Below are 17,465 nucleotides of genomic sequence, written 5' to 3'. Positions count from 1 at the left end.
TTTCTGTTTTAATTATTTTTTAATTTTTTTTTTCAGTTGAGCATTTAAGTATGTTTGACTGTCTAGTTGGTAAGAGAGTTATTTATTGTACTACAAAAGTGCATACTTGGCATTAGAACTCGAAGTAAGACTAATGTCAGTTACACTAAAAAAATGTATTAATTTGACATTGAATATTTGTTGGACACGGTTCAATTCGAAATTCAAAGTTCTTTTATGGGAAGTTGTCTATCTTTAAATATAATTCATTAAATGTAATACTCTATTTTTTAAATAACATCATGGTATTATTATTAATTTTGATATTTTAGCGGTTAATATCCAAACTTTTTATATTATTTATTACTATATGAAAATTTATTAAAAAAATAAAATATAAAATATAAAACATGAGAAATAATATTAAAATTATGATACAAGTTATTTTTCACAAAAATATAGATAAAATATATTTGTTATGAAAAAAATTAAATAAATATATGGAGATAAAATATTAAATAACTTTTATAATTAACTATTTTATTAGTAGATTGATTTTCTTCACAAGAAAGACATGAGAAACTTTAAATTAAATGAGTAAAAGAAATACAAGCACCCACTTCTCTTTAAGAGCAAAGAAAGAAATCATTCGTTGATCAAACAATTATGATGAACTAAAGGAAAATTAATTTCCAACCAAAACCTCCCAAAGCCCTTTCTCAAAACATGATTCAAAGCATAAATGACCTCTATAAACTCAGCATGTATACAAGTGTGTACCTCTAAAAAAAAGCTCAAAAACCTATATATTCACTCTCACTTCCTCTAAAAATACTAATATATGAAGTCAAACCAGAATAACTTCTGGTTGCACCATCAATATTCACCTTATGTAAATTAACAGATAAAACTTGTCATATTATGTCTGTAAATGAAACCATCCTATCTTTCATCCCTCCATAGTTTGTATTTAGCACAATAAAAATAAAGATAATATTACTCATATGCTTATATTTATTCTCAATCATCTGCATCAACTCCTTAATATGAAAAAATAGCAAAAGGTAATGCAATTGGATCATAAAATCTACTATTATTTCGCATTCTCTACAACTCATCCAAATAATTGGAGTAATGACAATTACTTTAATAACTTTAAACAAAGGGTTACATGGAAACTTCATAAACTGAATAACCAAATCTACTACAAATCCTAAAAAACTTCATTCAATCATTCCTATAATCATATAGCAATATAATAATGAAAGAACAAATGAGAGAAATATTCAACATTGTTACAACACAAAGAACACATAAAGCATAAAATCATTCCTTTTTTTAACCTCTAAATCAGTAAGTAAACAACCATACAAAAATTTCCAAACAACTAAAATTATAGCTGGTAACACCTCATCCAACCAAATAAAGTTCTCTCAATCCTCACGTTCCATACCAAAAGAGTAAATTTTTTTGCAACTGTTTGAGAAAGCACTACAGTATAGTCTAGAGTCTAATTATGCACATCTCATCCTCATTAACCATTAAAGAAGAAAAATGATATAAATTGCCAACAAAAGAATGAAAGTTTTAATGAGTATGTGTCCAAACTAAACTAACAACATAGTATATAATCTTATTCTCTCATAATTTCTAACCAACTATCAAAACACCATAAGGTAGACCATTTAAATGTGAACAATCCTTGTTAATGTGTATCTTGAGTCCAAACAAGATTTTGAATCCATTATTCCACATCAAAAATAAGTTTAATAAGTCGTTTATAAACTTAAAATATATAAAGATAATAGACCAACAATTATCGAATTTACTAACTGAATTCTTCCCTTCATACTAACCAATTCTTTCTGCAAGAAACAAGCTTGTTACGAATCTTATTAACAAAGATTAAAAAAATTGCGTGTTGAGAACCTCCACAAAAATTGGACATATCCAAATACATAAAAGAAAGATATATTTGATTATAAGAGAGAGACTTCTTGAGATGCCTAGTAGAAAAAGTATAAGCATTAACAATGTAAAAGCGACTTGTAGAAAGACTCATCGTTAACCAAAGAAAATGTTATAATCACGCAGAAAAGATGTTAAATGTTATAATGCTTTGGTATCTCTGTGAAAAAACAAATATATAATCAATATGGAGAGTATGGGAAGAAAAATTTATTTCCGAAAACTAATTTGAAAAACATAAGTTTCTTAAAAATAAAGTCTGGAATAACTTAGAATATCCTCAGCAAAACAAAAGGGAAAGGAAAAAAATTTCAATTTGTTTTGCTTATTTTATATTTTTCTTAACTAATTTTATATTTCAATTACACGCTAACATGTTTTTCTCTAAACAACTAAGAAGAGAGATTATAAAGGACCAATAAAATAAATATATTTATTACTTAAGTTTTCGTAAATACTAATCTAATCTATAACATGCTTAAATTTTAATTTTAAAAGTACTTTTGTCAATTACTTTTTTATTTGAAAGAATCAGTTAGATGTATAAGAAGTTCACTACATTCCATATTATTTGCATGACATTCACATTCAATGGCACAATGATAACTTATTTGAAAGGGTCAAAATAAAATACTTAAATTAAGTGTAGTTTTAATATATAATTTTTATGCTATCCTGGAAGGTAATATAGGTGAACTTGTCTTTCTCCCACACGGCCAATATCAAATTCACCTTACATATGGACAAATGATATTAACCAATTGCACTTTACTCAATGACGAAGAAATGGACCCTGTGAGACAAAATCATTATAAGTAGTGACCCTTATTACGAATGGTATTTCTTTTTAGACTTAAATGTTTATTTCGTTCCGTGTTAAAAGATGAATTTCTGTTTAGTATCCGATTTTAATAATGCATCTATTGAGTGTCAAAGTTATAAGGAGTTAAGTATGCGCTGACGTGCTATAAAATCTGACTTTTTTCTTCTCTTCTTTGTTTTTTCTGCACCTTCGAGCTTTTTCTCTTTATATATTAATGATTCTCATAATTGCACTGCATCATTTTTTCCTTTTCTCTTTGTGCAGTTTGGTGCAATTCCAAACATATCATTGAAGCTTCTTTATAGGCCGTTCATATTTCTGCATTCAAATCAATTTGAAGGCAAAATTTCACCTTTTTACAGCAAGCTTCAAAGCTCAAGCTCTCCAAAAATAAATTTTCAAATTTGTTTTTAATTTTATGTGATCAAAGCATATATCCAACATATCATTAAATACTTATTTTTTCTCTCTTCCTCCAAGGCTCACCTTTACCAGCACAGATTCACTCATTATTCAAAGTAGTAGTCCGGTTCATAGAATCCAACCCAGAACCCAAACTCATCTCAGTTTTACAAATATCCTTCTTCTTCTGCTTCAATCTAAGTAAGCCTAAAAAAACATCAAAGACCAACAAGAAGAATGTTTTGACGCTTACCCGTTGAAACCGAAGAAGGAAAACCAAAGTTGAACAAACAATAACAGTTTTGGGGTCTTGCAGGTTGGAGAAGGAAGCAACATAGATAGAAGCAATAGTCTTACAATCAGTGGTATTGTTTGTGATGGGAATCCAAGTTGGACATAGCTTTGGAATCCGATGGTGATGTTGTTGCAGGAGAGGGAAATGAAAGAGGAAGGGAGGTTGCAGGAGGAACAAATGTCGTATTGGTGGGTGTAATCTTGGAGAGAGATTCGGAACAGTGGCATTGGGAGCTTATGGCTACAGAACAACCTTTGAGTTTTAGAACATGATACACAATTGTTTGTTGCTTCTGTTGTACAATGATATATACATGAGTGAAGAGGTAATTCAAAAATGGTGATTTTCTCCAATAGAACGAAGAAACATTGAAAACCCCCTAAGATACACAACAATTTACAAGAACTCAAGCTACTCTCTCAGTCAACAATGTATGCTTTTTGAGGTAGGACCATATTAAAACCACTTCTCTTTCTCTCTTGTTTACTTAAACATAAGCTAACCATTTCTTTCTTTCTTTCATTTGAATTCCACACTATTGAAAATAAAGAAGTGACTTTATTTAAATTAAAGAAGTCATACTAAAAAATTAACATAAATAAATGAAAATTTTGTAGAAAAATTAATTAATACTTAATAGATACAAACTCAAATGATTCTCTGCTTTTTTTTTTTTGTGTAAACAGAGAGTTATCTTTTAATCAATGATGTTGTTAGCTATAAACTACAATCGTACAAATTTCCAAATGCAAAATAATATTATAATAATTTTTATATCGCTTTTTATATAAAACACTTTTATCTAAATGAAAAATAAAATTAAAATATCAACGAAAATAGTAAATTTAGTTATATATTGTCAAGGAAATTAAAAATAGATCATCATTTTTTTATTTATTTGATGAGATTTCGTATGTTTTAGTATGACTAAAATGTATTTTATGTATTATTTTATAATTATTTTTTAAATTTATCCAATATGAAAGCATAATTAATCACATTTTATTTTTAATGAAATTACATGGTAGGGAATATTTTAAACAAAATATTTATTAAGTATGGTTTGCACATTTAGATGTAGGTGGTTTCACAATTGATGATTTATATAAAATATTATATATGTGGTTCTTCATAACTTATATATTAGTTATTAGCTTAGAAGCAGGATGTCAGCGGATCAAAACGAGAATGAACGAATTTTGATACGTAAGAAAATACTCCAAAATATTAATTGCATGTCAGAGAAGCATAAGAGCAGGGAGAGTGAGGAAGATGAAGACAGGGAAAGCTGGGCATTGCAGTAAAAGCAGAGGAGAGAGAAGAAAAAGTGTAGATTTATTCGACACGTCAGCTGGGAATTAACTCCGTTTCTACCAATTAAACGAAGAGACTTAATTCATACAATTTTTACAACTTTGGGACTTAATGTATGCACTTTTAAAAATGGATATTAAACTGAAAATCAGCTTTTTAACATGGGGACGAGTAAGCATTTAAGCCTTTTTTATATACATATAAATTAATATATAAGTTTTTTTAGCTTTAATATTATGTAATCATTTTATTATATATTATCATATTAAAACTACATCTTGATTTTTAAAAAATTAAAAATTAAATTTTTTACATAATGTTATTTGAAATATAATTTTGTAAATATATTTTTACACATATCTCCAATTAATTTCTCTTATCATATTTTAGTAAATTTAAGAAATATTTAATTTTATATTTACATTAAGCATTTAATTTTATTAAATCAACGTTAAGTATACTATTTTAATTTTAATATTATAAAAAACAGACATTATGGTTTTATATATTAAAACATTTCCACTTCTAATGGATAAATTAATAATTTTAAATACGTTTGGTAGCTTGAAACTTATTTTGCTTAAAATAGTTTTTTTTAATGTTTTATGGTCAAAACTTTAGTTAAACTAGAACCATGTTATTTTAATGGAAGCTTGAAACTGGGCTTGGACTTTTGCACTTTCATCGTAGTAGGAGAAGCCTAAGCTTGGATAAATATATATTACAATTTTGTTATGAAAGGTTTCAAATTAGTCTTGCAAAGTTTCACACATCATTATTATTGTTATCTAAGTTCTTTAAATATTGTCATTAAGTTAGTATCTTAAATATCAAACATGTATTAAAATTATTTTCCTAAACAACTCCATAAATCATGTGGAAGAAGTCAACATTATTGAAGAATAAAATATTTGACTTGACTTGGTTTAATTGTTTTGATATGAACTTGCGTGGGTTGGTGGCTAGCCTACAATGCTTACTTGGTCTTCGAAAAGATAAAATTTTAATCAGACAAAATATCTACATTAATTATAGTATCATATGTATCAAAGACTATTATTACAAAGAAAAAACAATAATATTTGAAAGGACATTTGCAAAAAGTAAGGGTGGTAAAATGATTTTAGGTGCACGGGTCGACAATTATCTCGCAAAAAGTTTAGTGGGTTAAGTTGAAGATTTTAACTTAGTATGTTTTGTTTCGTTTTTGTTTGATTTGTTAAATTGATGGGTAAAAGGGAAATGGAACAAGTTGACTCGTTAGCTTTTATTTTTTAAATACAAATTAAAATAAAAAATAATTAAAAAATATTTTTTGTGTATTATATTATTTAAATGATGTATTATATAATAATATTTTGATTTAAATTATTAACACTTATAAATTAAATTTTAATTATTAATTATAATATAGTAATTTAACATTGTAAAAATATTTTAATTTATTCCATAAGACATTAATTAATTAATTAATTAAAACTTTAAAATATTTAATTTGTGCCTTTATATATATATATATATATATATATATATATATATTTCAAAAATATAAATTTAGAAAAAGTTGACAACTTTGTTTTTATATTGGTTAACTCATCCTTCGACGAGTTGGGTCACAAGAACAAGTTGTTAAGGGGCTGACCTGTAATTCGTTTTACCATGAAAATGTGAAGTTGAAGAACAAGTGTATAATCGTTGACCCATGACCCGTATCATTGTTTTGTTAACATGTTTCACTCATCACACTCACACACAATATCATCAACAAAGAGAGAACAATAAAAATGAGACATGATGAAACCCAACCAAGATGCAAGTAGTGTTGGTACCCATGGGGATGAACGTCACTACCAGTACTTAATATTTGCGTCGAGTCATCGTTTGACTGATAACATTGTTAGCATCACTTTCCTCTCCCATCTTCTTTTTTGCATGTGGATTTTCTTCTCCGCCCACTTCCCATAACATGAAACACCAACACTAACACGATTGAGGACATCTTCGCTATCGCCATTTGTAATTAAGAGCATCACCGGTATGGCCACCAGAACGCGTTGGCCTCACTTCCTCCCACTCTTCCAATTACATAAAAAATTTGATTTAGATAAGATTGTTGATTAAATATAATTAAAGGTGTAGAGTGATGATGGTTGTGTAAGGATGGAAAAACAGACTTGGTTCGACGAGTCGACCCATCAATCTGTCGTGAAAAAGGTGGGTGAGGAAAAGATCTTAAACCTATGAGCTCGTATTAACTCAGGTCGTTTGACTCGTTAGCCTGTTGGGTCACAGAACAAGTTGCTCATGGGTTGGCCTGTAACCTGTTTTACCATATGAAAGTGAAGTTGAAGTTTAAGTGTGTAAGCGTTGACCCATGACACGTATAATTGTTTTGTTAACATGTTTCACTCATCACACTCACACACAATATCATCAACAAAGAGAACACAAGAGAAAGGAGACATGATGAAACCCAACCAAGATTGAGCAGTGTTGGTACCCATGGTAATGAACGCCACTACTGGTACTTAATATTCGCATCAAATCGTCGTGTGACCGACAACATTGTTAATGTCACTTTCCTCTCCTATCTTCTTGCATGTAGAGAATTTTCTTCGCCCACTTCCTATAACAAGAAACACTGATGTAGACAACCATCACATCTATAGGCACCAACAATGACATGACCGAGGATCTCGTAGGGAGATTATATGGTGGCATTTTATTAGTGTATGCATTAATGTGGGAGTCCAAATGCTAGAGGTTATCTTGTCGCTCTAATAATCATTCAGACACAACTAGAGTAGAATGAGGTATGTGGTGAGAGGTGCAGTGAGTCCTAATCTAGGGGCTTTGCCTTTGCCAAAAATATTAATGAACTAACTTTGTATGTGGTAGGGTGAAACCCATTGACAATGAATTTGTAGAACGGTAGAGACTACCACAAGTGCACGAGATCACCATAAGTGTACGACCTCCCCGAGATTTCACATTATTGCTTTATTTGGATAATTGAGTCTATAATGAGTTATTGTATGTGATAGGGTGATTTTATGAATGAGTAATGTATGATGATTATTTTTATGTTTGTTTATGAAAACTCTGTGTTATTCTGTTTGTGTTGTTTTATTTTTTTTTTACAATTATTACCTTTACTATTGTGAGTAAATGAGAGAAAATTAGTTGATCTATCTCAAAAGATATAAGTATTGTTATCGTTTATTCTTTCTTTTCTAGAATTAAAAAAATAAATTTATCTTTATAAAAAGAACTATTATTTCTTTGAAACTATATTTATGAATTTCATATTACTATAGTTATTATACAGTAGAATAATTATAATAATATTTTTATAGATTATAAATTTTATGTTTTGGATATAATTAATAAATATATATATTTTTTAATTTTATGTTACTAAAATGAAATGTTATGTTTATCATTTCAAACAAATAACAAACTCCACACTAACAATTTTCTGATAAGTATTATATTTTTAACTAATAGTTTCGAATATACAATTACATTAAATATAGAAAGCTTTCTAACCCCTTAATATTATTTTTCTTCGAATGGAAAATATTGTAATCATAATCCAAAACTATATTTTTTAGCAAACATTTATAACTTAAGATTTAGTTTACTAGCTTTACCTTTCCACCTTCCAATTTGTAAGGGTCTGAAAAATATGGGGCTTTTGGGCCCTATGTTGAGGCAGCCATATCCGTAAAATTAAGGACACCATAACCTTAGAATGGATTTTTCCCAATTTGAGTTAATTAGCCAACTTCTCCTTCTCTCTCTAAACTCTGTCTTCTTCTTCTTGCTCTGCCTTCTCTCTACCCATTCACAAATTACAACCGTTGCATTGTCAAATAGGTGGTATCCTTTCATTCACGGAGTTGAGAGCTTCCCATCCATCCGATTAGTTTCTGTTTTGAATGGGTAAGTCAGTTTCTCCATCTCTCTTGAACCTAGGGCATGCAACTTTACTGGTTCCATGCAGCTGGTAGTCTTCCCCTTTTTAATTCTCTGTCTATTATAGTTCTAAGAGTTGTTTCTGTCTCCACTTTAGTGGATTGTAGGGTCTTACTGTGTGCTGGCTATGTAAGGCATTGTTGGGGGTTTTGCTACTATTTTGAGTAGTACTGTGCTTATAACCACCAAGGTAAGGAGAGTTAATTATTTTCCTAAAATTCTTTCTTGAAACTGCTTTGTAAATGAATGCATGTTGACTGCTGAACTGATGGGTGTTGGATTGTGTTTTATGATTTTAAGCATGTTGGATGTTATGACCTGAGATGTGTGATTGATGAGACTATAGTGATTTGTTTGGGAATCATTTTGGATGAGTGAAAAAGGCGGTAAATTGAACCTGTTAACAGTTTAACAGTCAGGAGTTTAGGTTAGTTCAAGGGAAGTGAGGTGTTGAAATTGGACATTTGGGGTCTAGAGCACAATGGGATAGTTTGGGCAACTTAGATGGATTAATTAAATGTAACTTGTTAAGTACATAAGAAAGGTCTAAAACATGTTAAAAACAGTAGAATGGATCTTAGGCCATTAGGTTGTTGATTTAGATGTTCTAGAGAGTGAAGTGAGTTTGGATCACTTGAAAAATCACTAGAGGAAAGTTAGGAATCGCATAAACAGGCTTAACTGGGACATAATCATGATCTAGAGGACCTAGAAAATGGGAAAGAGGACTAGAATTGGTCTAAAGGGTGCAAGGGGGCATAATCTGCAGAATTGGGCGTTCTGCAGACTATGCAGAGTCACTAGGCGAGTTGTCTTGCATAGCGAGACCCTGTAGATAGTGCTTACTGTCTGAGTCATTCGCTGTGCGAGCTGGTGCGCTGTGCGAATTACCAGAGGGTGTTGCTCTCTGTTTGGGGATTCGCCTGACGAATCTTGTCGCTATGCGAATAACGCCAGTTTCGCCTTGCGAGGGTGGTGCGCTGTGCGAAACGTTCGGGGTTTTATTTTCTATTTTCTCTTTTATATTGTTTCACTTAGAGTTGAATGTGTTATGGTTTGTGAAGTATGTGTTAGAGCAAATTATATCGTATGACGGGATTCAAAGATGTTGTATACTGTTAAAGTGAAAGTGTGTGTGATTCAATGGTATGATTGGTGATTCAAAGTATGTGGTTTTAAAAAGTATGGTTGATGGACGTAATTCCATGATCTTCAAGGAGAAGATCCATGGTGGTGCCCTTAGTTGTTTAGAATGAAAGTAGGAGCTCAGTCTTGGGGGTTATCCTGAAACTCTAATGGTCTTTCTTCTCACGTAGAGAGGATTGTGGTGAGGAGTAGTGATAACAGTTAAAAAACTGTTATTTTTATACTTAAAATTGACTTCAATTACAACCTTTATGACTTAGAAATTAGCTTGAACTCATGATTTTGTTGAATTGTTGGAAATAAGAGAGTTAGACAGGTTTTATGCTTGATTTCCTTGTTTTTGCAGGTTTTGAGATGAAATTGATGAAAGAAGTGAAAAGGGATATAAATGGAATCAGAAAAAAACACAAAAAGTGCAAAAGAAGAGAAACCGCAAGTACCACTCAGCTCAAATTACCGCTGAGTGACACTCTCAAAGACCCGTTGGCACCGCTGAGGGGAGAAAAGCCGCTGAGGGGAAGAATTGGTCACACGCTATTACCGCTGAGCGACACTTTTATGTGCTTGAGCCTAATTTTTTGTATTTTTTAGAATAATATATAAGCTTTAGAACATTCTAGGGTTAGTATCTTTGATTGGAACGAAGCAGAAACACACTTTTCACCCGTTGGGGGTAGAATTGGAGATGGTGACGGCTCTCCTCTTCTCTTTCTTGGGTTTTTCTATCTCTTCCATTCTTTCATTGCATTGTTCATCTAGTTCTTCCATGACGATGAAGAACTAAACTTTTATTGTTGTTGGAGAATCAATGAAATTCTTTTGAAACTCTCATGTATGGAATTTGTTCTTCAAAATTTTCTTTAAGATACATGCTTTCTTTCATTAATTATTAGGGTTTTTCCTCTTTGCTCAAAGCATGCCTTGTTTAACTCGTTCGATGTCATGATTATTGGTTTTGTCGATATGGACACATACGGAGAAATCTAGATCTAGGAAATCTCTCCCAATAATATATTACAAACTTAGACATAGGAGTATGATGGTTGATTGCCTTTAAGCTTCTGTTCACTATAATGCATGATTAATTGCTAGGGAGACAAGACATTGTAAACTAGTGATTATGATTAGGCTTTCTTTGCCGAGACATCGGGTTTAAAGTAATTTAGAAAGTGACATTAACATTAATGAAAAGAATGATGAATTCCTAAATACAAGAGATTGGATAGGATGAAATTGATAAACCCCAACAACATATTCATCCATATATTTCAAGTCACGTGTTTTGTTTCTTCTTGCTCATTGATCATCACATGCATACATATTTACTTTTCAGTCTTTCGCATTTGAAATTTACAACAATTTGTTCACAAGTCTTAATTAATTAACAAAACCACACAACTGTCTAGGCCGTGAGTCCTTTGGGAGAACGATACTTGGTCTTACCAGGTTTATTACTTGATATGATTCGGTGACACTTGCCGAGGGTTAACAAGTTTTTGACTCCATTTCGGGGATTGAAAATTTGTTCATCAAGTAGCAGGAGGCCTTAGTCTTGGGAGCTTCCAGTATGCCTCAAGGCCCGGAACAGGCTAACCTCGTGAGTGTGGTAGGGTGGGGGAACCCAAGTTTCGTAAGCCACCACGAGTGCAAGACCCGCCATAGCTCGACTATCATTCTAAAGTCCGGACAAGTCAAGTCTAGTATTCAACATGTTAGGATGCATGTTTATCTTGCTTGATTGAAGTTAACTCTTGCATGCATATTGTCATATTGTATGCTTTTTATATAATTAGCTCACCCTTGCTTGTTGTGTTTGTGCTATGTTTGGGTATGTTTCTTCTTGCGATGTTCTTCCACTTGTATGGGAGCAGATGGCGAGGAGGTGCCCTTGGAGCAAGCATTGAAGGAAGATGACTGCTTTCTATTATTATAATCTGGTGACGTCTTTATTATATATACACTATTAGAAAGTGGGTTTTAAGCCTAACTCAACCCCACAAAACCGGCTTGTAAGGTGAGGTTTGCACCTCACTTATATATTATAATTTGGCCTTATCTCTAGTCGATGTGAAACTTCCAACACACCCCCTTCACGCCGAGGTATAGACATCTCGTGCGTGATAGTAGAAATTGGGTGGTCCGATAATGGCCCAATAGCGGGTGGAATAGAAGAATAGAATGCCCACTTAGAACTCGCTAGGATAGGCACTAACCATGACTCTAATACCATATTAGAAAGTGGGTTTTAAGGCCAAATTATAATATATAAGTGAGGTGCAAACCTCACCTTACAAGCCGGTTTTGTGGGGTTGAATTAGGCTTAAAAACCCACTTTCTAATATACACGCCGTATATTTTGGGAATGTCACACAATTTATGAATTATTTTTGCTAAAAAAAAAGACCTAACTTTCAGGGTATTTAACTTATGTTTTCAACGATAAATGATAGGTATAATTTAAGAAACCCCGGTTTAAGTTTAGTTAACAGTTATCTAATATATAATATATAATATAGTGTCATTAGTTTATTTTATATATCACAAAATTTGTGTTATATAAAAATTAAAATAGGCCATGGAAAGAAATGAATCTACATCATCTAACAATTTCGGGGTATAATACTCTTTTCAATATTTGGTGCAAGTTACAAAAGGATGCATTGCTAATTTTGTTTTTCTGGTTACTGAATCTGATTATAACAATTTCTGAATTTTTTTGAACTAAGAAACAGAATTTTCACATTCTTTCTGGGTTACATTTGTACCAGTGAAATGGGACATTTTTTTTAGAAGAGAAAGAAAGACAAGTATGAAATAAGTATAAAATATGAATATGAAAAACCACTGGTTGCAAGTTCATATATAATCATATAACTTTTCAACCACTATTTATCGGTCTTGTTCATAAAGTAAACCTTTCTTGGGACTATGAGCATTATATAAGTTATGCTTTTTCTATACATATTTTCCTATAAATAGAGGAAGAAGAAAAATGGTGGGACACTAAGGAAAGTAGCTGTGCACTCTCTTTTACCTATCTTAAATCTCAAGAAAAAAAGAAGAAGAAAAACACAAGTTCAAAATTATTTATCCTTTTTTCCCCTTTTTGGTAAATGTCGAATTTGAATCACACTTGCTATGCACACATTCGTTGCTTCTGAATCCAATCAAAGGAAGGGAAAGCAAAGGAAAACAAAACAAGAGAAGAAAAAGCAGAACAACATAGAAATGCTTGAGTTCAGGGCATCCTTTAATTTTTCACTTTAAAACATTGAAGACCGTTTGTTTGTTTGCTCTTTTTTGGTTTTGATTTTATAATGGTGTTCTTTTGTTACCACGAGATAATAGGAATCTAATACAGTTTAAAATGTTTGAATGGAGTGAAGAGCAATGAGTTTGAGCACCCCACCAAAGAATCTAGTGAAAAAGACTAACACAAGATGCAAACACCCTTCTTTTACAGGTGCGCCAACACCTTTAAATGGTGGAATTTACTTTTACTTTAGGAACTCATGGCTAATCTTTACAATAAATAATAATAAAAAACAAAAAACAGAAATCACCAAACTTAGTAGTGTGCAAACCAAAGCCAAAGCCAAAGCCAAGACTCTTTGTTTTTTCCCCTAACATACAAGACTTTTGTATAGTCCTCCAAAAGCATGCATGGCTGCTGCTGTTGCCACAACATCTTTCTGGCTTTTAAACTTTAAAGGTACGTTAATTGCTTTACATGCAAGCACTGATCTCCATTCCATTGAAATTTGTGACCCTCTCATATCACAACAACTTCAAAACACTAAAACACTCACTAAATTTCAGTTCCTGTAGAAACTCACCAAACTATCTTTTCACCTCATTTTCTGTGGGACAAGCTTCCTTTCTCTTTTTTTCCCCCCTCTTTAGGCCTCAAACAACTCTTCCCATAACAAATCAATTTCCGCAAGTTAGAGATTAGCCCTTGCTTGCAAGCTACAATTCTAAGAAGCTCAGGGTCAGGGATATATATACTCTCACTTCTCACAAGTACATGGCTAATTATCATATTCTGTCATCTTCTGCAAGGTTGCTGAAGCTTGTCTTATTCCCATGCTCCTAAGCTTGCCCAGGTGGTCGACCAGAATTTCCAGCTCTCCTGAACACAATTATCAAACAGTTTTAACCCAATTAGTCCTTAGAACACAAATGAACACAGTTTTATTGAAAAAAATGCATGGACAAGTAACCATTATTATCTGTGACACAGTTTCATAATTTATAGAAACTCACTCCATGCAAGCTTAAAGAAGTAAAGAAAGACACCAAGAAAAGGTTAAAAGTTTCTTAACGAAGAAAAGCGAATGACATGAATAACTTTAGTGGCTCATGATTAATTAAGAAGTGGAATAAAGTTGTTAGCTATATATACTTTATCTTTTTTATGGGTTTATGTACTAATCTATCATAAAGAGGCATCCATGTTCAAATAATTTAAATCAGCAATTCAATGTAACAGTTAAAAGCGTGGTAACCAACCCCTATAGTTGGCTTTTCATCCTTTCTGTGACAAGCTTCAGTTTAGCAGGAATCACTAAACTTGAAATTGATGAGTAAAGTCATTGTTTAGAAGCCTTTTAACAAGTAAGGAATCACGTCAGAAATGTGAAAGCTGTGATTATAAACTTCTCAATAAGCATGAAAAATCACTTAGTGACGTGGAACCTGTATTACTATATTTGAAAAGATTCAAGTGAAAATTTTAGACAGAGTTGGGGAAAAGAAAAGTATTAGCCAAGTAACAGGGTGATCTCATATCCATGACAGGAACAGAGGAGCCATAAACACTCCAAACACTTTATATATAATATTTATATGGTCTTTACTTTGAAGTTTGCACATTCCTTTTTCTTTCACACCAGCAATATAATATATATCCATATTCTAAACTTGCAACATACATACGTACTATTGCTTGTTATCAAAAGTAATGCATGTCTCGGTGGCAGAAAACGTTGGAGAAAAGCAAAACACATCTAATCAAGTAATGAACAGAGAAACACAAACTGAAATCAAAAGGCACACATGCATGAGAAACAATACATAATCTGTGTATCTTATCTGGGTCAAAAAAAGCAAGACAAACCTGTTGTGAATAGGATCTGGTCCATTGGGAACTCTTCTTTTGCTCATGTAGTTGAAGTCCAATTCTTCACGGTCGACAGGCATATCTCTACCAACCACCACCCCATGCTTGACCCTTTCTTCAGACCATTGTGTAGCTGGTTGTCTTGATCCTTCACCACCACCCAAGGTTACTAAAAGAAGAAGACAAAGAAGCCCCCCCACAAGAAGTGCTCTAAAGAACTTTGGAAGGAAAAAACTACTACTAGCTCTAGTACTAGTAGCCATATATGCAAGTCTTTTTTTTTTTTTTTCTCTATCCTAATATAATAATTACGTGTATATATATATGTAGTTTATGGGATAGTATAGGAGGAGGATGTGTAAGACATGGATGAAGAGAAAAGAGAAAAACAGAAAAGGGTATTGTTGTTACTATGATTGCATGATGATTGAAGTGGAATGGTGGGAAGAAGAGAAGAGAAGAGAAGAGAAGAGAGGGAGAGGGAGAGAAGAGAGGGAGATAAGGGGAAAGTTAAGGGAAGGAAGGACTTTTTTTACTGCGAAGGATTAAGGGTGTGGTTGGTTTTCTTTATAGGTTGGAGGGATTATGTTGCACTTTCTCGAACTGAGAGAGAAGGGCTTAGCTGGTTTGGAATCGAGCGTGACATGGAGACAACCCTTGATTTGCTTTATACGGAGAAAGCTCCCAATACGACACCATTCTTTTGCTTTGGTGTGAGAGTGTGTATTTTCATGCAACTACGGTGCCAAAAGACTCCTTATCCTGTCATTCTTTACGTACAATGTTGTAAAAGGAAAATAATAGGTTGCCTTGCTTCTAATCTTATGACATGTTATCTTACACTCTCTCTCACTCACTGCCTCACCAATCCTCACCCCAAACAATATATATACTTCACTTTATATTCAACATCAACATGGCTAATATAATAATATACTATATGCCATGCTCATATTCATCAAACAATTAAAAATCGATATCTTTTAACTAAAACCATTTTATGATATATTTTCAACGTGGGTCTTAATTCATATGTTTTCTTATTCATTCTATACTATTTATTCTCTTTATGATACTCATTAATTAGATTATAGGGATCATATTGTTTTCTTCTAGACAAGACTAGACATGTCAACTTTTTAAACAAAGCTATAAAAAATGGTTCAATGTCATAGGTCACACCGTGTGAAGTAATTTTTATTTAAAGTTTTCATATCTTATATATAATACATATCAGTGAAAAAATCGATTTAATATTTGTCTTGGCTTGATATATAAGCTATATATTGGTCAACAAATTTGTAACACAAAAAAAAAACATGATCTAGATTTATAGCTTAATTTTGTTTTTTTTTTCACGTCTAATCATTTTTCACGTTGAGAACTTTACTTTTTATATACCTATCAACATATATTTTTCTTTATCGCCCTCTTTTTTTCACAGCATGACCTATCATATAAATTATTTTCTCCTTTTTATCTCCATTACGTGTTGAATAGCTTACAAATTACATAAAAATATTTTTCTCATAAAACAAGTGTTACACAAAATTAATGGTCCTCCAAAATATCATAATATATCAACGTATTGTTTCTGTGCTCATAATTCGTCTTGAATAGAATTGGAAAGAAAAAAATAGAGAGAGAGATATAGAATACACATGTACTATAAATGAGGAAAAGTCGGAAATTTTAATTTTAATTTTGGTCTAAAATAGAAGAATAAGACATATTAAAACGAAGATTCTGACATGAGAATTCATGGCATGTAAATTGATTATATATTATGGTAAAGAAAAGCATTTGGAATACATAAAATAGAGGGAAAAGAAAAATGCAAGTTACGAAAGCTGCAATTGGAATATTTGGTTCTCTATTGGACTGAAACTTGTTATGCCACACGCCACACAGCTACAACAAAATCAAGTAACATGCGATTGAAAAAGGAGAATGACTCTATACCATAATTTGACCAATAAAGTAAAGCTACAAAAAGTAAATTAAGCATAAAAAAAAGTACAAAACAAAGAAAATAAATTAGATCATACTGTAAACATGTTAGATTGTGTGGGCATTCCATATTCTTCTCCATCATTGCTACAATCGCAAGAGTACAAGTTTCGCTTCAAATTATAAACCCCTCTATTTAATATTGTGATTGAATTAAGTTTAAAATCAATATTTTAAAATAATCTCAAAATTATTTAAAACTTATATTATCAATATTTATTATTTATTGAATCTATTGTATTATAAAATATATTAAAAATTTCACATCAACTAAAAGTAAAATTAATATCAAATCATGGTGAGATATTGGTTTGGAAATTGATGTTGGAATACTAATATTATAAATTTGATCTTCATTGCACAACAAGATTAGAAGATTACCCATTATAATATTTAAATATACATTTTAGAACAGAAAAAATTCTCTC

The 17,465-nt window shown here is 31.7% G+C and overlaps 1 protein-coding gene across 1 annotated transcript; it reads right to left on the bottom strand.

Annotated features, from left to right (window-relative positions):
* Positions 1 to 13,348: 13,348 nt before the first annotated feature.
* On the bottom strand, positions 13,349 to 15,832 carry CLE26 (CLAVATA3/ESR-RELATED 26). Its single transcript, XM_088094138.1, has 2 exons — positions 15,025 to 15,832; positions 13,349 to 14,037 (listed from the first exon to the last, which is right to left on the bottom strand). Exons 1-2 carry the CDS (start codon positions 15,288 to 15,290, stop codon positions 13,998 to 14,000), a joined length of 306 nt encoding a protein of 101 aa, XP_087950264.1. The 5' UTR covers positions 15,291 to 15,832; the 3' UTR covers positions 13,349 to 13,997.
* Between the last annotated feature and the right edge of the window lie 1,633 nt (positions 15,833 to 17,465).

This window comes from Vigna umbellata, chromosome 7 (genome assembly GCF_029865625.1).
Source record: "Vigna umbellata cultivar VRB3 chromosome 7, Vumbellata_1.0, whole genome shotgun sequence".
In the NCBI taxonomy this organism is placed as follows: Eukaryota; Viridiplantae; Streptophyta; class Magnoliopsida; order Fabales; family Fabaceae; genus Vigna; species Vigna umbellata.
The sequence above is the reverse complement of the archived record's forward strand: the minus strand, read 5'-3'. Positions and strand labels throughout refer to the sequence as shown.